The sequence below is a fragment of the Cynocephalus volans genome, chromosome 4 (genome assembly GCF_027409185.1).
Source record: "Cynocephalus volans isolate mCynVol1 chromosome 4, mCynVol1.pri, whole genome shotgun sequence".
Taxonomy (NCBI): Eukaryota; Metazoa; Chordata; class Mammalia; order Dermoptera; family Cynocephalidae; genus Cynocephalus; species Cynocephalus volans.
In genome coordinates, this window is record NC_084463.1 from 48,474,438 (window position 1) to 48,500,778 (window position 26,341).

General features: G+C 41.4%; 1 protein-coding gene across 1 annotated transcript; it reads right to left on the minus strand.

Annotated features, from left to right (window-relative positions):
• Window positions 1-26,341, minus strand: LOC134375616 (death-inducer obliterator 1-like). Its single transcript, XM_063094226.1, is given in 14 exon segments — window positions 1-222; window positions 1,122-1,211; window positions 1,906-2,059; window positions 2,353-2,857; window positions 3,094-3,229; window positions 3,492-3,545; window positions 3,548-3,598; window positions 3,742-3,858; window positions 5,137-5,296; window positions 5,436-5,880; window positions 18,843-19,056; window positions 22,260-22,472; window positions 24,450-24,771; window positions 25,506-26,341. Coding segments are annotated over 14 exon segments (3,519 nt in total).

The window sequence follows — 26,341 nt, forward strand, 5'->3', positions numbered from 1 at the left end:
TCACCACCCAGAAAGTTGGTGCTTACCTGGTCCCTCAAAGGGCAAGAGTGCGGATGGAATAGGGTCCTTAGCACCCAGTGGAATGAGGTAGAGGTTCTTGATGTGCCTGGTCTTATTAGGTACAACACCAAAACGGCCACGACTGCTCAAGTAGGAGTAGAGAGAAACATAGGCAACCTCTTCTTCCTCTGTCAGGGGGTGAAAGCGGATCAGACAGAGCTCCTACAATGCAAACAGAGGACAGGGGAAAGCCTTCACCTGTGGCCACGCGAGGAAAGCATCTGCTTTAAAATTTGTATCCAAACCTCAAAAGTACAGCCTGAAATGGGAGATTTTAGCAATTCTGATTTTGACTTTCATAGCCTTATTGTCCAACATTTGAAATAATGAAATAATGAAGTGGTAAAAGAAATTCACAATCAAGCATCCGAATGCTTGACTCCAGTCTTGGTTTCAGCAGGACACCCTTTAAAATGACTTCTACTCACAGCCTCAATTTCAGAGAGCTCTCCTGTGAGAGGGACAGGCCATGTAAGGTGTAGGCCTACCCACGTCTGCAGCAAAGTAAGCTTTCCCACATGCACAGCGGCTGTGGGCACGGTGAGCAGCTGCACGATCTGCAGCCATTCCCTGTGTGTCTCCACATGGGAGGGTTAAACTAGGCACAGGGTCTAATCCCTTTTGGGAATCTGATGGAAAACTGTACATACAGACACACGCAGCTGTAGCTAAACCTCAGGGGTTCCCAGAAAACCAAAACCCATTCAAGAGCCCAGGCTCGGTGCCTTTTGCCAGATCACCTCCAAATTCCCATTGTACTCCTTCAATCATAAAAAAATAAACATAAAAATGAGGAAATAAAGTTTTCACATTTTTTTACTAAAATGTAATCATATATACATGATTACAGTAAAGAAAAAAAACCCTTCTATCACCATATTTCTCAAACACACCATCACCAGGAATGGAACTATATAAACTTACTTTAACATTCACCTGAAAGTTTCTAGTAAGTTGCAGGCTGACATTTCAAGTGTTAACCATCAAAATGAAAGGTTAAAAAAGATGTTTAAATAAGCCCTATGTTCCATTGTTGCAGAGACTATACTATAAGCGGATACCTTAGACACAGAAGACTTGAGTTCACCAACATAATCCCAAACCATCTTCGGTGCGATCCTCCCACCGATGTGAATTGTGTTGGGCAAGTCCTAAATAAAAAGTACTTTGAGTAAATCACGTGTGAAACTCTAGTGTTCAAAAAGAGACTAATGTAGTAACATGAAGGCACCAAACAACCCAAAATTCAAGAAAACAACAATTCAAAGGAAAATGGTGATAACTGTAGTAAATACTGACTGGTGAACTACCGTCCAGGATTACAAGCTCCCAAACCCAAAGGTGGTATAATAACCTTCTGACAAACAGCATTGTTTAGAAACTACTGCCCAACCTTTTTTCGTTATCTTTTGTGAACACACACACACACAAATGATTCAGTTATTACCAGGATAACTGACTTGCCACTCCTTCCTAAGTTCATAAATTCTAGTGCCATCTTTGTTAACTTGGAAAAATAAGAGACCTGTGAGGGGGTTACACCTGCCACCCACACTATGCAGGTTACAGACGCCTGGCCATGCTGGTGGCTGTGCACATACGTGTGGTAAATGCCCTTGCTAAACAGATCACTGCTAAACAGATCACTGGGCTGCCCAACTGCTCAGTCAAATTTCTGCTCTGTGCAAACCTGCTGACCCATTGCGGCAACCATTATCTTACATTCAGACGTACTTAAGTAACCAGGCAGCCAGCGTAAGAGTGTCACACGTCTGCCTGTAGTAGAGGATCTCCTGTGAAAGACACATACACACAAGCACACACACATATACTTTTGGTACTAACCTCACTAAGATAATCAAAACAGCCAGAGACAGGATATGCCTTAGTGACAAATTTTGCTACACTTTTCATGTTAATAAATCCTTTCCAAACAGTGTTGAATTGAGATAAAAAGCGGGTCGTATCTCCTTCTGGAGAGGAATGTGACTCTGAGACACTGTAAAACAAAACCATGAAAAATAAGGAAATCTGTGTACAATGAGAATTTCAAAAGAATGAAGACCATGTGTTTAAATGTAAAAGTAAAAATTCCTACACGTTTTGGTAGCTTACTTTTGCCAATTAAATGCTTTAATCATAATGATATAAATAGACATTTTGGTGAAAGAAAAAATAAACTGAATTGTATTTCTGAGTAAAACTCAGAGTTGAAATCACCAATTGCCTTTCCGTTCATTAGTTTAAAAGAAAACTTCATTGGCTCTTTCAGACTATATCTGAAATACACACCTGATATTCTGTGATGGAACTGACAAGTGTCCTGGGTCAGGGGATGAGGATGGATTAGCCAGTATGAACCTGGGCACCATCAAAGAAGTCAAAGCAGGCATCGGTGTGTCTTGTTTGGTTTCTACCACGTGGGCACTGTCTGGCTGGGCTGCTATGGAGGCTGTGACTGTGCATGATCCACTTGGAGCAGTCCTGGAGTCCCAGCTGGACATAGTGACAGTGGTGACAACCGCATTCCCATGGCCTTCCACTGTGGAGAGCTCAGGAATGACACCTCCTGGGGGCCCAGGGAAATACTTTCTCTCCAGGTTTGAATGAGAAGCACTTTCCAGGTCTGGCTCAGAAGCATTTCTGGGCAGAGTTCCTGGTGTTCCTTCATCAGCTGAGTTAGGAACTGGATCAGATGGAGAGCTGACACACTTGGATTTTAAGTCTTCTTTCTTAGCAAAAGCCAACAATTTCTGTTTTTTCAGAGGTGGCTCATCTTCTGATGAGGAAATGTGACCTGAGGTAGATGAGGAAAGACATGGTGAGAAATCTGACACATGAAGAGCACAGCGTGCTCATGAGCAGGTAATTGTTTACGAGAACCCAAAAGCAACAATGCAAAGAGAGGAGCTAACTTCATGAACTCCAGAAATCCATTCTACCCCCCCCTTTTTTTTGGTTTAAGCTCACCTTTACAAGGATTAGTGATTTTAAACAAAATCCAGTGTGACATTATCCCAGAATTATGCTCACCTGTACAGATTTTACAATTTAGATTAAAAAGATGCGCCTCATGCTGGCTTGTTGTTTCTTTCAACAAATTGCTACGGACGTCCAGAAGGGGCTGGGGGCTTTTTTCAGGGACAGCTTGTACTGATTCTTGCTGTTCCTCAAAGAAAACAAAAAGGTAGGTCATTTATTTTCCAATGCCATTTCCAAATTAACAGCACACATGAAAAAAGGTGGATGTGATTAAGAAGCACTAGAAGAAAAAAAAGGATCACTGGATACAAGTACTTGAGAAGTAATGAAATTATGTATATTTGTTATAAGCTCACTGTCCTGCCCAATAATTTAAGACACCTAAAAACATTTGGAATGGAGAAATTTTACTCTATCTTTTCTGAACCCTGAAAATACCAAATGCTCACACCTAAGTCTGACATGGGTGTAGAATCTTTTATATTGGGAATGGTTTCCTGTTTTTAATGTCAGTTTTTTTGCTTTCATGGCACAATTTAGTTCTGGATTCTATCATCTAAAATAAAAAAGACAAAAATCAAGCCCTCCACCTTGTTTTCCAGGAGGAAAGCATATCACTCCTGCAAACAGTGTATTATTTGACTTCTGGTAAAGTTAAGTCTCTGGTATCTGAAGCAGCCATCGTAAGTCAGTACTCACAGATTTTATCAGTTTCTCTCGCCACAGGGAAATTTCCTTAGATCCAAGTTCTTTTGGCTTCATTCTCACAAGTTTTGCCAAAGAGATTTCTCCATGCAAAACACAACGGAAGAGTCCCTATAAAGAAACATCATTCATTCATTCAAACAATATCTGTGTGTGTTAATGTGGAGGCTACAGAAACAACAAAGCAGCACAAGAAGCTCTGCCTGGAGGTTCAAGGACCACTGGACAAAAACCAAAGCTTTCAATGGAGGGCTGCACTGCACAGAGCCCTGCAGAGGCGCGACCTCACCTGCCTCCCCAAACAGTCCCTTGAGAGCACGCACCAGGCCACCCAGCTGAGAGCAAATGGAGGCCCAGAAAACATGCGTTTCAAAGTCAAGCAAGTCCCATGTTGCACTGATTCTTCTTTAAAAAATAAAAAGTCACCTGCACAGGAAAAACAAAATCACGTACACAATTTGGAATACAGGTCAGAAAGATACAGTGTTAGGAATACAGACAGGAAGAAATGACTTGTGCTGGGGGACTGTTAACCACGATGAGATGCAGAGTATCTGACCCTGGTTCTACTGCACAGCCAAGAGCTCAGAGAGTGACGCACAGGACCAGAAGACTGTAAGCCCTGGTGGCAGGAGGTAAGGGGCTGTAGCAGGTGTGCAGCTCAGCCATTGCAGACTTCATTTCCATTTTGATCACACAAGAACACCCACCACCCCACGCCTGCTATGAGGACTGAGCTGCCCTGCAGCACCCGTCCAAATGGTGAGAACTGTAGGGGCTGTTCCTTACTATTACTGTGAAGTCTCCCAAATTGTTGGGCTCACTCAAGTGCTGAGAGAAAAGAAAATAAGGCAGAAAAGGCTGTCTGAAGCCAGAATATGGACACAACCATATTCTAGATTAAAGAATCTGTACTTTACTTTAGAGCCAATGAAGGGATGGGCATGTGATTTGGCACTGCAATGTTTAGAAGAGGCTAATCTGGTGAAATAAAAGATGGACTTCAGGGGCCGGCCCGTGGCTCACTCGGTAGAGTGCGGTGTTGATAACACCAAGGCCCCGGGTTCGGATACAACACCAAGTCAAGGGTTAAGATCCCCTTACCGGTCATCTTTTTAAAAAAAAAAAAAAAAAGATGAACTTCAGCCAGTGAGATCCCTGACAAGAGTCCACTTAAGGTAGAGAACGGAAAGATCCTCAAATAACACCAAGTACATGGGGGCATACAGAAGTGTCACAGAGGATAAAAATACTTTCTAACTTTCACGGAAAGAATATAAATGTTGCAAATGCTGTTTGATGTATTACTGTGAAACTCAGCGAATAGAAAACACACACCAAGTTTCCCTCTGCGTCAGGAATATTGCAGTACACAGAGACCACACACACCTGATTTTTAGGATCCTTGAGGTTGAACAGGAGGCTGCGGTATTTTCTCATGTAGCGAATATCTGTAACTTGAAACAAGTTAAACATTTCCTTCTCCAGATGAAGGGTGATGTTTCCTACTTCTTTCTCTGTCATGATTAAGTCATCACTGTCACTGACTCTGAATGGAATGAAAAAGAAACTACATAAACCCCTTGAATTTGGATACATTACATTTTTGAAGCAGTGGGGCAATCTCAAAGTGATCACGCCATACATGGAAGAGCTTCCACAGATAAAAGCCAAGGACAACAGCCCACCTTTTCCACAAAATCTCTTTCAAGGAGCATCGTATATTCTGCCGAATTTGTGAACTGGGCTGTGACTGCGCAGGGCTCCAGGTCCCAAGGTGTCCTGGGACTGGAGAGGCCACAGGAAGAGAAGTTGTTACCGGCTTCCCAATGGCTCCAACCAAAGCAGCAGATCCAGGGAACTGTTTGGAAGCCGCCGTCTGCCTGACAGCAGAAGTGCCACCTGATGGGGTGGCCGAGAGCCACAGCTTTTGGGAGATGGTGCCCTTGAAGCTAGAGGGTGCCTTTTTAATGGACGGTTGGGCTGCTGCCACATTAGCAAAAGGAGGAGACTTCTTTGGAGCGAGATGTCTTGGCGATGGTCGTTTGCCCGCTAAGCAGCCCGGGCGGTCTTTTCTCTTTGAGGCCGAGGCCACCGCTGCCTTCTCCTCTGCTCTTCCGTCTGCCTTCCTGGCTGCAAGAGAGAGCGCAGGTGTGCCGGTGACACAGGAGAACAGGCTTCAAAGCACGCCCACCCTTAACTAGCAAGAGCTTACTAGGCATTACTGAATAGGATACATCTAGAAAAAAGGATTTTTAAAATCTTAAAATTCAGAAAAGAAGCATAATTAAGGACTGTCAGCAGTATTTATGATAGTGACTATGGCTTATTTCAGATAGAAAAATGGTTTATTATATTACTATATTAAAGCTTTTACTTTGACCAACACACTCCATAATCAAAGCCTCAATTTACTCCTCAGTTGAGCTTTAAACTGAAGGACAAACTTCATTTTACCAAAAAAAACAAACAAAAATACCCTACGTAGGTTTAGGGTAACACTTAAGAATTCAAGTGCAATTTTTTTGTAAACTTGAGTTTCAAAACTCTTCTCAGGAAGGGTAAACAGATGAGTGCTCCTTACATGCACATTCAACCCCGAGTGGACCTCTGTGGCAACCACATCTGAGCATGGGGGGGGAAGGTTTCAAATGCCACATTGTCCTACTAGACGAGTCACTTGGAGGTGATGCCATTAATGAAATATGGAAAGGTGAGAGGAATTTGCAAGATGGGGAAAGTCAATCATGTTTCCATACTAAGAGTTGGCAACCAACAATATAATAATGTTGCTGTATAAATGTTCCCCTTTACAGCCCTCTAGTCATTATTCAATTAATGTGGTAAACAGTAAATTAGTGCTTTTAATTAAAACAAGGATTATAGTCAAAAGCTCAAAAAAAAAAACCTCAAAAGCCCCCAACTTGCACAAAAACCTTTACATGCCAGGAAAGAACCCATTGCATTATAATCCTATATAGTCCACCAGAACTCAAAGATCAGCACTGCAGCCCCTCAGCTAGGCAGGGGCTCTGGTACAGACGCCATGTCAGTGGATGATGCTTGTTTGGGCAGCTGTGTAACACAGCAGCAATTCAGGCAGTGGGACAAGGCATAAAATGTCGGGGGAACAGGTCAGAGCTGCAGGCGGCCTTGGGTTGCATGGGATGGGGGTTTCCCAGGGAAGTGGTCAAGATACAGGCTCTTCTCAAACTATCCACTCAGCAGCAACCCTCCAAATTCCCAAACATCTTAGTGGGAGAATTCAGCTCATATTCCAGTGATCCTGTAAGTTTTCAGTCAATTCACTAAAAACCTGGGAGCTGCAGTTTCCCCACTTTACAGGACAAATAAAATTGTTTAATTTTACAAATTTGCAATGGTACCACATGGATCCAAAGCTTAGGACAGTCAGACAGTGTTAACAGGCATTATAGTTAACTTTAATTCCAACTGCTTTCGTATTTTTTGTCCTAATCATCCTTTTAATGGTAATTCACACAAAAGGCAAATCCCATATTTTCCTCTCACAGAGCCCTTCCAACCTCATACCCTGCCTGTCCCTTGCCACAGGGGGTCTGCCCATACTTGGTAGCATTTCTAAGCCTCAGTGGTCGAGGCTCTCCACAGACCACTGTGTCCCCTGGGGACTGTGGCTCACATGCTACAACAGCCACACCTCTAAATGCTTCATGCCTCTGGGACCTCTGGGTCTTCAAATGAAGTGCACTACACAGCAATGACAGTGTCTGACAAAATCAAAAATAGGGACATACTAGGAACAATGACAAAGACTACCTTATACTGTCCAGACACCTTGTTTTAATATTTTTACATGTATTATTTTATCAAGTTCGTATACCTAAAGGATCACTGTATGTTAATATTTGGAAGTTTATTTTTTAACAACTCAGATTTAGGTAGCAAGGTTTGCAGCATCTAACTTGACTGGCTCCTGGAGTTTAGATTAGATGAAATTGGCAGAGTCCCCTTTCCACGGGGGAAGAAGTGTGGGGGTAGGAAATGGCTGAACACATAAAGCACAGCAAGGATGAATTGCTACATGACAATGTCAAAAGGACTTTGACATTGAGCCAGGGCACCATGAACCAACTACTGGCCTAGAGAGGTGTGTAACTAACCACCAGCCAGGAAGCCGACCATCCAGCAGTCATGAAAAGAATGAACCTGGCATGAATGAACTTGAGACCTAAAACCAGTTCAGTCACTGTTTTTACAAACAGAAATTTTTCTGAGAATATTTTAACATTTCCAGAAACCTCAACAAAACACCTTGAATGCAGCACATGGGACACCTGTGCTATGTGACCTGAAGCCAAACCTAAGTGACATTTAACAATCACCTTGTTTCAGGTTACAAATATATGTTCACCTCAAAAATATTAACTACATTTCTCCAAATTATAAGCTTTAACATGAGACATCCACAAATGATTAATACTTCCACGACTGGTCTAGTTATGTATTTTCTCCCTCATTCATGGAAAAACCAAGAGATTGTTTCTGGGACTTTCCAACACATGTGTCTAAAGTCATTTATTACCCAAGAGCAGTAGTAGTAAATTATGTAATACGTTACAAAAGGTGATTGCCTTCCTTAACCATGAAGATGCTATTTTATAAAATTAGCTGCTTCTCTTAAAAGCCAACCTTCATTATCCTTTACCTATTCTTTCCTGAGTATATAAATACAAATAAGCAAATTATTGGTAAAATGTTCTATAACTGGGAGACTTCAGTGGCCAGTTGCCCACAGTTTACCTGCTGGTTTCCTGTGACACATATTAAGCCTCTGTTGTACTTTGAGGGAAAATGTTCAAAACATACCAAAAGTTCTACCCAGCATCCGCCCCAGGGACCTGCACGCACTTCTGTCCCACTGTGAGTGGCAGCCGCATCGGTGGTGCTGGACTTGGGTCAGCTCTGCTGGAGTGGCAGCGAAAGAGAAACTCATTTTTGAGCACAGCTAAAATGAAAACTTGCAAGTTCACTTTTTAGTGAATTATGTCGTGTATAAATTTACAGGATGGCAAGGAGTAACTCTGTGACCAACCAGAAAAAAACCTATTCTAGAAAAATAGCAGCACCACCTCTCAGGGCTGAGACCCCCCTGCGAGCTGCTGAGCTCTCTGCTGGTCAATGGCAGCACTAACTGCATCATGATCAGAGGTGTGTCACCCAGTCCCCTCCCATCTGTCCACTGGACAGGAGGGAAGCCATTCTGTCCACACAGCCTCTTTCAGCATCTGCACCCATGGGGCCTGCTTGTGGGGAGGAAAGGTGTCACCTTAGGGAGCTGGCTTAAACCTTAGCAGCAGGAGGAACGGCTGCCCATGGCCAGGCCACTGCCCCAGATGAAACTGCTACTGCTGGGCCTGGCCATTTGTTTACAATGGAAATAAGTTGTTTGGGGTCCAGCCGACTATAGAATGAAGCAGGCTCTTGGGCACAGGGAGCAGCAGCACACCCTAGTGGGCTAATTCCCCCAAAGCATGAAACTAGGTGTCTTGTCTCACTACAAGGATGGCTGTGGCAATACAGCATCACTGGACACTGGGTGGCACTAGAGGGCCTCACAGAAACCAGGAGGAGATAATCCGGCCTCCAGCAAAGGAACTATGCTAATAATTTGCTCCTCTGGGTACAATCTGCCCAGTAACCCACATGGAAGTTGCAGCAGGACAGGGATGAAAAATACAGGGCAAGAGCTCAAGTCTGCACAGTCCCAACCAACCCCACAGATACCCATGTCCAGTGACCGCACAAAATGAATGGCTCCTCACAGGCAAAGGAACGGGTGAGACACACCCCTTCTCAGTACTGGTTACTGATCTAGGGAAGTCGGGCTCCAGACCCTCTTTCACTCACACTGTGTCCTGAATCCTCACCATCAGCTACAGCTGTAAGGACTGTTTCTCTTCTGTGAACCTGCAAGCTACGTCTCTGAAGAGACACAGAGGAGAAAGCGTGTGAGTAAATTCTGTTCTATTTTTAGACCTCAGTAAGGCACATGCACAATGTAGTTTCCCATCTCAACTGTTTCTTCACTGTCAAGATTTTCCCTGGTATGAAAAATCAAGGTGCCAGTAGCAAAAGAACATGTTTTGCTTTTGCTCCCCTCAATATGCTTAAACATTTTCAAGTAAATTTTATGTCATGAGGGGAGATGGGGATTGCTCTCAGCTGCATCACGGGTCACCTCCCAGCTGTGCAGTGGTGTGCCTGGCTGCCAAGCTCACTTGGGAGCAGAGATGCTGCTTTTCCAGATTTTCCAAGCCAGAAACAAGCACTGTTCACATTAATAAGGTTAAACTTGAACCAACATCATTTTTTGTGCCTAAATTGTTTACTACTTAAACCCAGCAAGACAGAAGCATGTTAAAATAGTCCATTTGCACTCCCCCTGTCCCAAAGAGTCACATGCACATAAACCCCAGAGCTGATGACACCATGCAAATCATGGTGCAGGATATGCAACCTTGAGTTCTTCTCACTGAACACTTCCAGGTTTGCATCAAGTAAAAGTTGACTCAACTTTCATTTAAGTAGAAAAAGTAGCAAAAATTCCTACTGATTTCCTAAATTTGCTTCTCTAATTCCCAGAAGCTGGCTATAACTATGTTAGTGTTGATGTATAACAAACAACTATTAAATAGTTTATGACTTTATACAAATGTATCTGAAGATTGTGAACCACACCAGAGGAATTGTACCAAGTGTCTTCAGAGGTGACCTTTGCAATCTGTGACACTGATAATGCCATCAGAGGGACTTTCCATGATTATTAATCTTTAAGGTGTATTAGAGTAGATCCATAGCTCTAAAAGGCTCTATGAAGGTTATTGAGGAGCAGGTGAATTTATTGAGACCACTCCTGCTGAAAATTCTACTCCTCTCATCCCACTTCTCCAAGGTGGCTGAAGAATAAGAAAGAAGGGAACAGGTAAAGGACAGACTGAAGGATGACACAGGACAGTGCTGACGGGATATCACCTTGCAGGTTTAAGTTTACAGAGATGTGAAACCTTTCCCTGACCTAATTTTCTGAACAATAGGCTATTTTTTTAAATTTATGAAATGTAAGACACTTCTTTAAGGCAGCCGAAGGCCCACCCACACATGCATGAGCCCTGGAGAGGCCTACACATACCAACAGAGCCAGCACCCAAGTGAGTGCAGGATCCTGCAAGCCAAACTCCTATGTAGTTGCAGGCCCACTGCTGCCCACCAGAGCCTGAGAGGGGAATGCACATTGACCCAGACGGAGCCAAGGCAGCCAAACATACACTCAACTGCATTGATACAAGACGAGTCACCACCAGAGCCTACAAACAGAGGAGGAAGTCTCTTCCCTCATAGCCCACTCCAGAGTAACAGAAGAAACAAGTGTCCTATCAGATGACCAAACACCAATGAAAATAACAGAACTACAAATAAATAAGAAGATATGACACCACCAAAGGAATATGGTAATTCTCAAGTTCCGGACTCCATCAAGGAGGAAAACCTTGAGATGTCTGAAAAGGAATTGCAAGCATTGATCTTAATAAAACTAAGAGAGATAAGAGGAGAATCAATTAGAGAACACAATGAAGCAAGAAAAAATATCCAGGTTATGAAGGAGGAAATTTACAAAGAGATTAATGCTTTTGAAAAGAATGTAACAAAACTAGAAAGGAAGGATTCATTCAGTGAAATAAAAAACAGAACAGGAAGCTTGAGCTGCAGGAAAGAGCATGCAGAAGAAAGAATTTCAGACCCAGAAGATGGTCTCTTTGAAATAACCCAGGCAGGCAAAAAAAGGAGAAAAAAAAATTAAAATGAAGAAAATTTAAGAGAGCTAATAGAAAACCTCAAGTGCACAAACATCCAAATCATGGGTATTCCAGAAGGGGAGGAAAAAGTAAAAGTCATTGTAAACCTATCTAAGAAAGTAATGACAGAAAACTTCCGAGGCATAGAGATTCAGACTTTCAGATCTAGGAAGCCTGAAGATCCCCAAACAGATGCAATCCAAAAAGATCTTCTCTAAGCCACATTATAGTCAAACTGGCAAAATTTATAAACAAACAGAATTCTAAAAGCAACAGGAGAAAAGTCACCTATAAGGGAGTCCCCATCAGACTAACAGCAGACTTCTCAACTGAAACTTTACATGCCAGAAGAAAATGAGATGATATATTAAAAAATACTAAAAAGAAAAAACTTCCAGGCAACAATTCTATACCCAACAAGTTTATCCTTCAGAAATGAGGGAGAAATAGTGTATTTCCCAGACTGACAAAAATTATGGGAGTTCACTACCACATGACCAGCCCTGCAAGAAATTCTCAAAGGAGTCTTGCATCCAGAAACTGAAAAATGATAATCACTCTCATGGATTTACAAGAAAGAGCCAAACCCACCATTAAAACCAAAACACTAATAACAAAGAGAAAGAAGTTAAATCATGTCACCTTAAAGATCTAATTAACATTAAAGGTGAAAAATAAAAGGGGAAGAAAGGAACAATTGACATATAAAACATCTAAATAAAGAGCAATATAATGACAGGCAAAAAGCAGTATTTACCAATAACCATAAATACAAATGGACTAAACTCCCCATTAAGAAGACACAGATTGAATGATTATACAGAAGCTAGAACCAACTATACGTTGTCTTCAAGAGACCCACCTCGCCTATAAAGAAACACAGACTAAAAGTGATGGGATGAAAAAAGATATACCACACAAATGGAAACAAAATCTGAGCAGGAGTGGCTATTCTTCTACCAGATAAAATAGACTTCAAACCAAAATCCATAAAAAGAGACAAAGAAAGTAATTAAATAATGATAAAGGGACCTTTCCAGTTAGAAGACATAACAATCATAAGTATGTATGCACCCAGCACTGGAGCACCCAGATGTAAAGCAAACACTCTTAGACCTAAAAAAAGATAGACCCTAACACAATAATATTGGGTGAACTGAACACCCCTCTCTCAGCACTGGAAAGATCTTCCATACCACAAATCAACAAAGAAACACAGGACTTAAACTTAACCTTAGAACAATTGGACCTGGCAGACATCCACAGAACATTTCATCCAACGACTAGAGAATACACATTTTTTCTCATCAGCACATGGAACATTCTCCAGGATAGACCACATGTTAGGTCACAAAACAGGTTTCGGCAAATTTTTAAAAACTGACATCCTTCCTGGAAATCAATTACAAGCAAATTTCTGGAAAATACTCCAGTGCATGAAAACTAAACAACAGACTCCTGAATGACCTATGGGTCCAAGAAGAAATTAAAAAGGAAATCAAAAACGTTCTTGAAACTAATGAGAAAAGATGCATCATACCAAAACCTGTGGGATACTGCAAAAGCAATGCTGAGAAGGCAGTTTATTGCAATATATGCTTATATCAAAAGAATGGAAAAACCTCCCATAAATGACATAAATCTACACCTCAAAGGACCAGAAAAACAACAACAATCCAAACATAAAATTACTAGAGAGAAAGAAATAATTAGCATCAGGGCAGAATTAAATGAAATGGAGACACGAAAAATGATACAAAGGATCAATGAAACAAAAAGTTATTTTTTGAGAAGATAAATAAAATAGACAAACCGTTAGGCTTGCCCACTCTCACCACACTTATTTAACATAGTATTGAAAGGAGTAACCAGAGCAATCAAGCAAGAGAAAGAAATAAAGGGCATGCAGATTGGAAAGGACAAAGTCAAACTGTCCCTGTTTGCAGATGACATGATCTTATATATAGAAGACTTAAACACTACCAAAAAACTCTTACAGCTGACTAACAATTTTGATAATGTTGCAGGGTACAAAATGAACACCCACAAATCAGGAGCATTTTTATACTCCAAAAATGAACTAGCAGAAAAAGAAATCAAGAAAGCAAGCCAATTTACAATAGCCACCAAAAATAAAATAAAATAAAATAAAATAAAATAAAATAAAATACCTAGGAATCAATTTAACCAAGGAGGTGAAAGATCTCTACAATGAGAACTAAAAACACTACTGAAAGAAATGAAAGAAGACACAAAAAAAGTGGAAAGACATATCAGGCTCTTGTATGGGAAGAATTAACATCATGAAAATGTCCATTCTACCCAAAGCAATCTACAAATTCAATGCAATCTCCATCAAAATATCAACAACTTTCTTCACAGAAATAGAAAAAGCAATGCTAACATTCATAGCGTATAAAAAAAGACCCTGAATAGCCAAAGCAATTTTAAGCTTTAAAAAAAAAAAAAAAGCTGGAGGTATAACACTACCCAATTTCAAATTATATTACAAAGCTCAAAACAGCATGGTAATGGCATAGAAACAGACACTCAGATCAATCTAACAGGATAGAAAACCCAGGAATCAACTTGCATACTTACAGCCAACTAATCTTTTACAAAGTCAGCCAGAACATACATTGTGAAAAAGACAGCCTCTTCAGTAAATAAATGGTGCTTGGAAAATTGGACATCCAAATGCAGAAAAATGAAACTGACCAGTATCTCACTATATGCTTAAATCAACTCAAAATGGATTAAAGACCTGAATATAAGACCCCAAACCATTAAATTACTAAAGGAAAACATTGGGGAAACACTCCAGGAAGTAGGAGGGGGCAAAGGCTTTATGAATAAGATCCCAAAAGCCACAAGCAACAATATAAAAAATAAACAAATGAGCTAATATCAAACTAAGAAGCTTCTGCACAGCAAAGGAAATAATCAACAGAGCAGAAAGACAACCTAAAAAAATGGGAGAAAATATTTGCAAACTCTACATCTGCCAAGCACTTGATATCCAGAATATACAAAGAACTCAAACAGCTATACAGTAAGAAATCAAGTAATCCAATAAAAACTGGGCAAAGGAGATGAACAGACATTTTTCAAAGACATAAAAATGGCAACAGTACATGAAAAAATGCTCAGCATCACTAGTCATCATAGAAATTCAAATCAAAACCACACTGAGATATCATCTCACACCAGTTAGACTGTCCATTATTAAAAAGACCATTAGTAACAAATGCTACTGAGAATACAGGGAAACGAGAACTCTTCTACAATGTTGGTGGGACTGTAAATTAGCACAGCCACTATGGAAAACAGCAAAGAAGCTCCCTCAAATACAGATAGCACTACCATATGATCCGGCAATCCCACTACTGGGTATATATCCAAAGAAATGGAAATCATATCGAAGGGACACCTGCACTCCCACGTTCACTGCAGCTCTATTTACAATAGCCAAAATATAGAACCAACCTCCGTGCCCATCGACAGATGACTGGATAAGGAAAATGTGATATATGTACACAATGGAATACTACTCAGCTATAAAAAAAGAATGAAATTCTGCCATTTGTAACAACCTGGATGAGTCTGGAGAAAATTATGTTGTGTGAAATAAGCCAGACAAGGAAAGATAAATACCACATGCTTTCACTTATAACTAGGTGCTAAGAAAGAAAGAAACAAAGAAGCAAAGTAACAAAGAAACAGAAAAGACTACAATTCCTTGAACTTTCAGAAGGACAGAAGAAACCAAAGGTTACTAGAGATGGGGGGACGGAGGGAGGGAGGGAGTTTGGGGCATGATGGGTCAGGTAAAGGGCATAAAGAAAAATCACGATTTGTAATAATGAATATGCTAATAACAATATTTTTGAAAGTAAGACACTTTAAGTACAAAAAGAATGTCATTATTGGCTTTCAAGAAAATTCCAGCTATGTGGATAACATTAAAAACCAGCTGTCAAGCTAAATTCTTTATCAGAACAAATTTTGGTATTTCTTCAAATTGGGAGGAGAATGTTGATTTATATGTACAATGTCTGGTTACTCCCAGCCTCATTTATTTGTCACTGACAACTCTGCGAGAGACAGAGAAAATGGCTTATGCAACTTGTAAAACACAGACACACCCTCCACCACCAGCTTTAAATTTCTACAAAACGATCTTGGGATCTGGTATTCTACCATATGTTTGTTTTATTAAAGGAAATTTGCTCATGATTTCAATGCAATGTGCTTCTGGAGCCAATGCCAGAATTTGTCCTTGAGGACACATGTTCTCCTGGATCCATTTCACACTGTGCCTGGCCACCTGCGTGGCACACACACATGAGCAGGAGGACAAGGCTGTCAGATGGGGAACTCACACAAGCAATTATCTGGGTTTAGGTCTGCAGGCTATTAAGGTTTTCCTTTTCAACTCCGCCAGCTAGAATTAAACTGCAGAAATCTGTTTTCTATTTAAAATCTGTTCACATCCCAAATGTTTTAAGTTACTTAACAAGACTTTAGGGAGTCCAATATACTGAGAATTGTGCCTGTAAATATAAAGACCAGGCACTTCTGTTTCAAAATTGTAATAAAGCAGAAATACGTTAGAAAAGAATTTTTAGCCCACTTCATTCCTTGAGTAATGGGGGGTAAACAGTGGAAACAAAGAGAGGCAATATGGAAGGAAACAGATATAAAAACACAAGAGAAACGTCATTTTCTAGGGGAGAACTAAAAAGCAAACTGTGTCTGTAAACTAAGGAAATTATAAAGAAATCCACCCCCCAAAATTTACAATAATTGTATGTTAATCGCATCACCTTGAGAATGTGAAGGATACTTTAACAGGCAGGGCACCTCCTTAAGCAGCAGCAGAGAGCTTCCTGCACAGCAAGGCCCAGTTCACTGAGCAGCTATACCTTTGCCCACACACCGAGGGCAGCACCAGCCATGTGGGAGCAGAGGATGTTGTCAAGGCCACCTCCACAAGCAGCAGTAATGCTCAGCTCTATGCCACAGGACTTCTCACAATGTACACAGTCACACAGACTGTAAATGGACCCAACAACAGCCTCAAGACCCCCGCCCCCCGAAAGCATTTCTGCAGCCAGTCCGGGAGACAAGGAAGGGTCTTCATGGGGTGCAGTTATGATGGGCTGTGTGCATGTTGCCCACTCCCACTATACCTGTCAGGACTCAGAGGATGTGCCCTGCTACCAAAAAGTCAAAGAGATGTTTGGTGGGACAGAGAGGCAGAGGCACATTGAACTTGGATTATTTTACCCATGACCCTACTCTCCTCCCAATCATCATTGGGATAAATGACATTTCTGGGGAAACAGAAAATGATCAGAAGCAAGTAGCTAAAATGTATGTCCTTTATAAATTTTAGATATCAATCAATTTCAATTCTGAGATGTAGAGATGTGCTGGGAAGGTTAATTAGCCATATCAGTGCCAGTGAAAAGCTGATGGAAGAAGTGGGAAAGGCCAAAGGAGAAAACCTATGAGTACAGAAATTACCCTCTCTGATCTGGACTTCCATCCATCGCTGTCCCCCCTCAAAAGGTGAGTGAATTAGGAGATGATAATGTAGAGATTAGGGCAAATTACTTCCCCATCTTTTCCTCTCTCCAATGTGCACAGTCTCCTCAACCCCCACACTTGGAGTCTTGGGGTCAGCTCTCCAATTCTAGTCAACACAGAGAAAAACTAACTGAACTGAAATTAATCATCCAAATTATCTCTTCTGTGGTTATTTATACCCCCCAGTTTTTCTTTCCTTTACTGTTAAGTGCATATAATCAATTTAATTAAAGCATTATAGCAGAATATTAAAAAGTGACTGCTCCAACCCCTTTGACAGATTTGTGATACTTATTTTAACATCTGTTCATTGGCTCTAAAAGTGCTGTTTTGCACAGGTGCTATAATTGGATGAACATATGAGACATGCTATTTGCTGGCTTGAAATTCTCAGCTCAAACAAGCTAAGGTGTATGGAGATTCATTATAACACAGTAACAGGTTAACTCAATTGGGATTCCATTTCTTAGGTCTTGGGCTGTTTACATAACCAAAAGGAATTACTTTTTATATACATAAATAGACCACAATAGATCTAGCACCTACCTACACAAGTACACCCCTGCCAAGTGATGTGTTCAAAGGCCAACAAAAAGGAAAACACAGAACACATTTATAATCCTGAAATCTAGGGCTATTTAATCTTTTTGGTGTTTAATTTTTAAGGCACAAAATGCACTATGAACACCATAAATGAGAACTGATTTGACCACAGTTTTGTAATAGAATAAAATGTATCTGATGGATTGAATTTAAATTTCTAAAATATAACTGTGCAGCATTAGTCTGAGAAACAAGATGCATGATCTAATCAACAAGCTGTGTGATCTAATCGGGTTTCATGGATCTATTTGGAATATCTTCATTACATTAATTTGAAATGTATGCCAGGGTATGACCTTTAATAGTCTGATCTTTAATAATAGCTTAAGAGATGAGCCAGGAAACCAGTCACACTTAGAATTCTCAGCACTTTCTCTTTAGTGAGGACACCCTGCAGTTCCACATGGGCAAGCACACCCCTCACTCACTGTGGGATCTACAGAGCAGCAGTAAATGCCCTTCAAAATTCAAATGCATGTTATGTGGGTGTGTAGTATGAGTAGGACATGAAAAAACTCCCACCTGTCCAGTCAGAGATAAACTTAACTCCTGAAAAGCATACCTAAGGAATACCAGATGCCACACTAATTTGCAGAGGTTCCCACAACATATAAAAAAAGTGCTGGTTTTATGTGCTGAGATTGGATCATGTGGGAAAACTTAAGTTTTATATGGGCTGTAAGAAGACTAACTGATGTTTGGACAATGAGGAATTTTAAATGCTGGGCGGTCTATCTATTCAGATTTTGCTGAAGACAATACAAATGCTTATCAGAGCCTGATAAGGAAAACAGATTTAAAAACTTAATCATCAAGGTGAAACATTTACTAATGAGGTTTGCACACCTTTTTGGAAAACACTGACTGGAAGTCCCAAGAGATTAGAGATAGACCTTCAGTGTCAGGAGGCATCTTGCACATGGGCATTCCCTTCCAGCACTGATGGTGCAGCCAGTGTTTATGATCAGCATTAAAACACAACTGCAACCCCCAGTCCTGGACAGGCTCAGGAAATGGCTATCTGGAAAGAGTGGGAGGGGTCCAGGAGGCCAGGGTGATACATACGTTTGCACAACAGTGATGACGAGACAGTGGAAGTCTTTTCCAGCTTTACTGCACTGTAATTCTGGTTGCTTGCCCAGGACGGCATGCTGCTTTCACAAGTTGTCTCCTTCCCGAGGGATTTGCTTCTAGAAAAAGCCACCACCGCCTTCTTCACTGTGCCTTCTTTTTTTTCTGGAGCTGGTCTCTCATGCAGAGAAGAGCTTTTAATGCCTCCCTGGATAATCAGTAAAACCCCAATCATTAAGAAGGCCAGAAAGTACACCTCCACTTCATTTCACTGAGAAAGAAAGGTCATAATCCTATACCTTCCTTGGGTCATCTACCCTGAGTCTGCACACCACATTTGCCTAGCAGCAGTCTGGCTACCTTTGCACATCAAGCCAACCCTTAGCACTCCCACCTCTTATTCAGTATTCCAACTTTTTGAGTGACAAGAAGATCCCTGACACAGAACCCCCTGTAACCTTGCTGAGGTATGAGAGCAGTGACACAGGAAGAGAAGAGCACAAATGATGTTTCTTTATACTCTGCCAGGCCCAGGGCATGCTTGGTGCAGCTATTCTCCTCCTGGGTGCAGCAGCAACCACTTCTTTGTCAGTTCTATGATTCAAAACTACCAACTTTAAAAATTAAGTCACCTAAAAGTAAAATAAGCATTTGAAAATAATCAAGAAAACTCTCCAAACAGTGTTAGTTACACTTTGCTTGTCATAAATGTAACATCAACCTGAGCCCCAGGACAGGCCTGAGAGAAGAACCTGTGATTTCCAGCCATCCCTGAATTCTCCCCAAATTCCACAGAGTACCAAAGGCAGCCTCATCCACCTGGAAGCAGGCAAGAAGCAGAGCATACCTGGAGTCCAAGGCAGGACCTGAGGGCAGCATCTCCTGCCTGGAAGCAGACACGGAGCACACTAAAACACCCCTTCCACATGGGTGGGCCACCACAGCCACTACCACAGCCATGGCTGCTGCAAAAGCAGCTCAAGACCACCACAGTAGCACAGGTGTCATGCAGACAGCCTACCAGATACCTTATTTCATTGACACAAGGAAAGCCACCAGTGGAGTGTGGAAAAAGAAGAGTACATCCTTCTCTTCAAAGCCCACTCCAGAGTAACAGAAGAAGCAGCAACTATTCTCTAACAGATGACCAGACATAAATATAGAGATACTAGAAACATGAAAATCCAAGAAAATATGACACCACCAAAAGAATACAGTAACTCAGAAATACCAGACTCTATATAGCAAGAAACCCTTGCAAGAACGTAAGGGGTATTATGAGCAACAATCTTAAAGGAACTCAATGAGATAAGAGAAGACTCAGACAACATAAAGAAATGAGAAAAAAAATCTGATATAAGGGAGGAAATTTACAAAGAGATTAATACCTTATAAAAGAATGATCAGAACTCATGGAACTGAAAGATTCACTCAACGAAATAACACAATGAATAGTCTTAAGCAGCAGGATAGAACAAGCAGAAGAAATAATTTCTCATCTTGAAGATGGGCTTTTTAAAAATTACCCAGGGAGGAAAAAAAAAAAAAAAAAAAAAAAAGAAAGAAAGAAAGAAAGAAAAGAAAAAAAAATCTAAGAGAGCTACAAGGCAACCTTAGGCACACAAAAATTCAAATCATGGGTGTTCCAGAAGAGAAGGAGAAATGAAAAGGCATGGAAAACCTATCCAATGAAATAATAATGGAAAACTTCCCAGGAACAGGGAGAGACATGGACCTCCAGACCCAGGAAGCTCAAAGATCCCCAAACAGATTCACCCCAATTATCCTCTCCAAGACACATAATAGTCAAACTGGCAAAGCTCAAAGACAAAGAGAATATTTTAAAAGAAGCAAGAGAAAAGCATCAAGTCACCTATAAAGGAGCCCTTATCAGACTACCAGTAGACTTTTCAACAGTAACTCTGCAGGACAGAAGGAAATGGGATGACATACTGAAAATACTAAAAGAAATAAACTGCCAGCCAAGCATACCATAGCCAGGAAGGCTATCCCTCAGAACCAGACAAAGATTGTGGGAGTTTACCACCATGTCACCAGCCCTGTAAGAAATCCTCAAGGGAGTCCTACACCAGCAATCCAAAAAATGGTAATCACCCATCGTACTAGCCATAGTTCTGTTCAAACTGTTTCTTACAAAATTCAGTCTTGGTAGGTTGTGTGTTTCTAGAAATTTATTCATTTCATCTAGAGGATCTAATTTGTTGACCAACAATTATTCATAGTATTCTCTTAAAACACTTTTGATTTCTGTAAATTACATTTCTGATTTTAGTTATTTGAGTTTTCTTTTTCCTTAGTCCACCTAAACAAAGGTTTGCCAATTTCGTGGATCTCATCAAAGTACCAACATTTAGTTTCATTGATTTTCCCTACACTTTTTTCTGTTTTCTTTCTTTTTTCTATGCTCTAATTTTTATTAGTTACATTCTTTGCTAAGTCTGGGCTTAGTTTGCTCTTCATTTTCTAGTTTCCTGAGGTGCAAAGGTAATTGTTCATTTGAGATCTTTCTTTTTTACTAATATATGCATTTATATTAGATAAATTTCTCTTTTAGCAAAAAATAAAGCATAAGAAGTAAATAAATAAAAACAGGTAAGCTATGGAGACAATAAAAAGATCAGGGGTTATGGAGGAGGAATGGATGAATAGGCACAGAGGATTTCAGGGCAATGAAATTATGTGACAGTATCATGGTAGACATACATCATTAAACATCTGTCCAAACCCACAGAATACACAAAAAAGTGTGAACTCTAACGTAAACTGTGGTCTTTGGATGATGATGATGTATAAATCCTTTTCATTAACTGTAACAAATGTACCACTTTGTTGGGCAATGTTGCTAATGGGACAGGCTACACATGTGTGGGTCAGGGATACACATGGGAAATCTCTGTACTTCCTGCTCAATATTGCTGTGAACCTAAAACTGCTCTAAAAAGTAAAGTCTATTAAAAATAAATGAATAAAAATAATAAACAAACAATCTTGTGAGTGAGGTCTCAAATGAAGAACGTAGACTTGTCCAGAGCTCACCTCCCTCCCAACTGCCCTGTTTGTCTACTCTCTATACAAACTCCATCGGGTGACCACCAACTCTTTTATTCAAGACTGCTGCCAGTGTCCTGAAGTCTTATGTTCTCCCTGCAGCAGTGAGTTAGCTGCCTTTGCTTTACTGCATTTACATGACTGAATTTCAGCTAATGGGTTATGAAAAAAAAAATAGGTGGAAAAGGTGGAAGACAAAGGTAAAGGTGATAATATCTGCAGTACATTTGTACCTGCTTTCCCTTACATTCTACAAATAAATAAAAAAACAAGTCTCAGGGGGAAACACTGTTACACAAATTTTGCTCCAATTGTTCAAATGGCTGGTCTTAGTCAGCTTACCTGAACACTATGCTGTGCAAGACGGAGCTTCTCTGGCTTCATCTTGATCTTCTCCTTAGGTTTTGGTTTCTGTTCTTTGCTTGAACTTAAGCATTTCATAGTAGCTGCAGCATGTTTAAGAATGCGGTCCTTGCTGCAGTAGGCCAGGTTGGGCTGCACCACATTGGAGCACCCAGGTCTGGTACACCTGGAGGTGCCTGGAGCCTCTACCACCTGCAGAGCAAAACAGGGAGCTTCAGACATTGTGCTTGCCAATTTCAGCAGTTAAAGTGCTGTGTAAAATCACTATGTGTAGTACCAAGCTCACTGTTTTTAATTAAGAGATGTCAATAATATTTTTAATATGAATAAAATCCTATCTTTACTTATTCAAACTACATGAGTGTATTTCCCCGAGGCAAGGTATTCACATTTTAACTGTCCTTCAAACCATCTGTGGTGGGCAGAACTCTAAGGTGACCCTTAGGACACCTGCCGCTGGTACATATGCTCTGTATAATTCCCTCCACCTTGAGCATGAGCAAGGTCCATGGACATGATGAGACTTCATACCTACAATCAGGTTCTGCTACAGGGCAAACGTGCAGTAATTGCACAGGTAAGCAAGGTCCCAAATGAGATGACCAGAAAGGACCTGACTTCACCAGGCAAAAACCCTTAAGAGAGAAACTGGCTTTTCCTAAAGAGAGGAGACTCCATTGCTGATTTTGAAATAAGCTACCCTGCTTTGGGAAGGCCAACCAAGTTTAGGATCTGAGTACAGCTGCTAGATAAAATACGGGACACACAACTAAATCTGAATGTCAGATAAACAAAAAATATTATATAAGTATGCCACAAAAATTGCATGGGACATACTTATATACTGAACAGCATGAGGGATTCTGGAAGGGGATCTTTCCCCTGCTGAGCCTCTAATGAGACAAAAGTCACAGCCTGACTGCAGTCCTGTTAAGATCCCAATCAGAGGGCCCAGTGAAGTCATGCCCAGGCTTGAGAACAACAGAAACTGAAACCATAAATGTGTGATGTTCTAAGCTAAGTTTGTGGTAGTGTGGTATATAGTAACAAAAACCTAATACATCACAAGATGTACACTTGGTTGCTTCTGTTTTGATGGTCAAGACTAAAATACACATGAAGGCATCCCTCAAATGTACTTAAGTGAAAACTTATTTCTCAAATTAAATAATTAACATAGTTATTTTTCTTCCACAGAATCTGTTTTACTTAGAATAAAGTTTTATATAAGCTTAAGTAAAACATGTTGACGATAAAGACGAAATGGAGGAATTTTCCTTTAATTTTTCTTAATGACTGTGATATTAACAGTAGTGTCATATTTCCATTTAGTCAGTCTTAATACTTTCATGGCACATTTATTTAAATGGCTCAGTCCTTGCACTTCCACCTTGCAGCTAACAGTGCAAGAGTGTTCATAAGGCAGAGATGCTTTGAGACACAGCAACCTCAAAGCCTCCTGTTTGGTTGGCCCCAGTTAGAGGACAAGCTGCCAGGGTAGGGGTGGGCCAGGGACTCAGGAAGGCCCAGAGTGAAACATGCTCTGAATCACGTCCTCTCATGGGCACTGGAATGGAGATTATGAGCATGTGACATCTCTCCTCAACAGCAGAAGCTGACATATGTGGAAGAAATGATGAAGAATCACAGCCCCAGAGGGACATAAAAACCAGGTGGCAAGGAGAGTCAAGTAAATAGCCACAAGGCAGAGAAATGACACACTGAGCCAAGAATAGTGAGGGTCAGACTGATGCAGGCACCAAGACCACTCAGGGCTTCCCACACCAAGATGGCAAAAGAACCACAAGGCAGCTCGAGATGGTGTGTGTGGGTGGACAGGAGGGCACACGCATTTCAGCAATTCAAAAACAATGCTGCTGATACACATAAAATACATAAGTAACATCAAGAACATGGAAATAAAAGTGAATTGTTAAGAATTAAGTCCACAACAGCAGATGAGGTAGGTACAGATGCTTGTCCAGATGGTGTGGGCAGGAGATGGGGGCAGAGCACGGGAGGCCCCACCCCAGATGCAGCACCTGTCCTGGTAGAAATTACCTTATTTCAAGACAGAAACTTTCCTAGCCTTCATAGTTCTACCAATAGAAATTCTGGAACCCATAAGTTCATCCCCTTAATGTTTACTTCAGTAGGCAAAATACTCACAGGCTGGCAAAGCTTGAGTTTTTTCTTGCCACTTGGATTTGCAGCTTTCTCAACTCTCCTCTTTATCTTTCGGTCTTCACTAGATTTTTGCTCCACTGTTCCTGTACTTGTAAACTCTGTGTCATCAGCATCTCCAGGTCTAAATTTAGTTTCCCGATGATCTGTGGTTTCTGCATTAGTCTCATCCTGCACTTGCAGAACGGTGCAGTTTGGGCAGATATAATCTTCCCTGTTCCTTTCCAGTAGCCTTCCTCGAGCCTGAGAAGCGCCCCCACAATCGCCACGAAACCGTTCTTCACATCGGTCACAGCAACTCATAAACCTGAAATCACAAAACAGTGATATTAGGAATGGGACGTGAGGGACAAACACTCACTTTTTGACAAATTAAGAAGTCCAATAGGTTTTAACATTCTATTGCTTAGAAAATGCAAATATACATAAAAGTACAGAGAACAGAACAAAGAACACATATGTCCCTCTCTTGATTTTACTAACATTCAACTAAATTTGTTTATCCTTTTTTGGCTGGAGTGAGCTATAGGCTTTCAAGGCATTGTACCCTAACTACTTCAGTATATGTCTCCTCAAAACAGCAGTGATGCCTTTGTCCCACCAACAAGCCAACAGAGATTCCTTAATACCAAAGTCTAGCGAAGACTCTGAGCTGCCCCCATGTCCACGCCCTCTGCTGTCTCCCAAGGAACAGTCTAGGGGAGCACTCTCTGACAGATTACTGAGACCACGTGTGGGGTACTCGGGAGCCACTGGCTGCACATGGCTGGGTGGGGGCAGGGAGCGTCTCACCTCCTCCCATGCTCATCACTTTGACTGTAAACAGCCACATGTCCGGTGGCTACCACAGGGGAGGAGTGGCTCTAGGCAGGCCTTTCGTTCCTTTTTTGATAATGATGTGTTCGTCTTTTTTGAATGAACAAATTATTCATCCAGCCTAGCTTTGTAACATTTAAAATCAAAACAAATATAAACACTATTTTCATCACCCGGATTTCTTTTAAAGCTGGGGCAGCCCATCCCTGTCCTCCCATGACCCACCTGTTGTTACGAGGCTGGAGACACATGCGGTCAAGAGTGCTGAGGTCATGCAGCTCACATTCAGGCTTAGGCTTGCCCGAGTCCCTGCTCTCTTCATCTTTTACTTGCTGAGCTGCTGTCCTCTCCCGCTGGCTCTCTTGGTCATGGGTCACTGCCTGGGACACAACCCTCTGGACAGTCTCTGGCTCTTGCTTGCTGGGCAGAGCATTCTTGACAGTAGTTCCTGCCTCGTCATGCACAGTTTCTGTGGGATTCTCCTCCCGGCGCTTCTTTCTCAGGTGATTCTGGATGCCTTTCAGGGGCCTGTCAGGTGGCTCTTGCTCTTGCTTTCTCCCAAGGCGATTCTGAAGCTCCTTCAAAGTCAGGCCATCACTGTCATTGTCAGAGGTGTCCTCCTTCTCCTTGCTTCCTGTGGCCTTTCCAGAAAAGGAAGCTTGCTCCTGTACACTCAAGGAACCAGAGTGGGGGCCACTTTTCATCTCAGAGGCACTTCCTACGCTCCCTTCCAAGGCAGTTTCAACATCTAGGACTGGACAAGACGTTGGCTCACTGGAATCTTCAAAGGAGACATGAGCATTCTTCCTTCTTCGGCGCTGAACTATTGTAAGGGATTCCTCCACTCGCTCGGTGCACTGTGGCCACGTCCCACTGCGTCCCAAGGCCCGGCTGTGCTGCTGTGGGGGCTGCTGCCCCTGTGAGCCTGCCTCCACATCTCCCACACTCTCTCGCTTAGCAACAGTTGTTCTTCCGAATCCCTGGGTTTTGATGAAGGCTTTCCTTGTGGGTTTGATCATCTCAGGTGTCTCCTCACTGCTCAGGTCACCTTTACCTTCCAT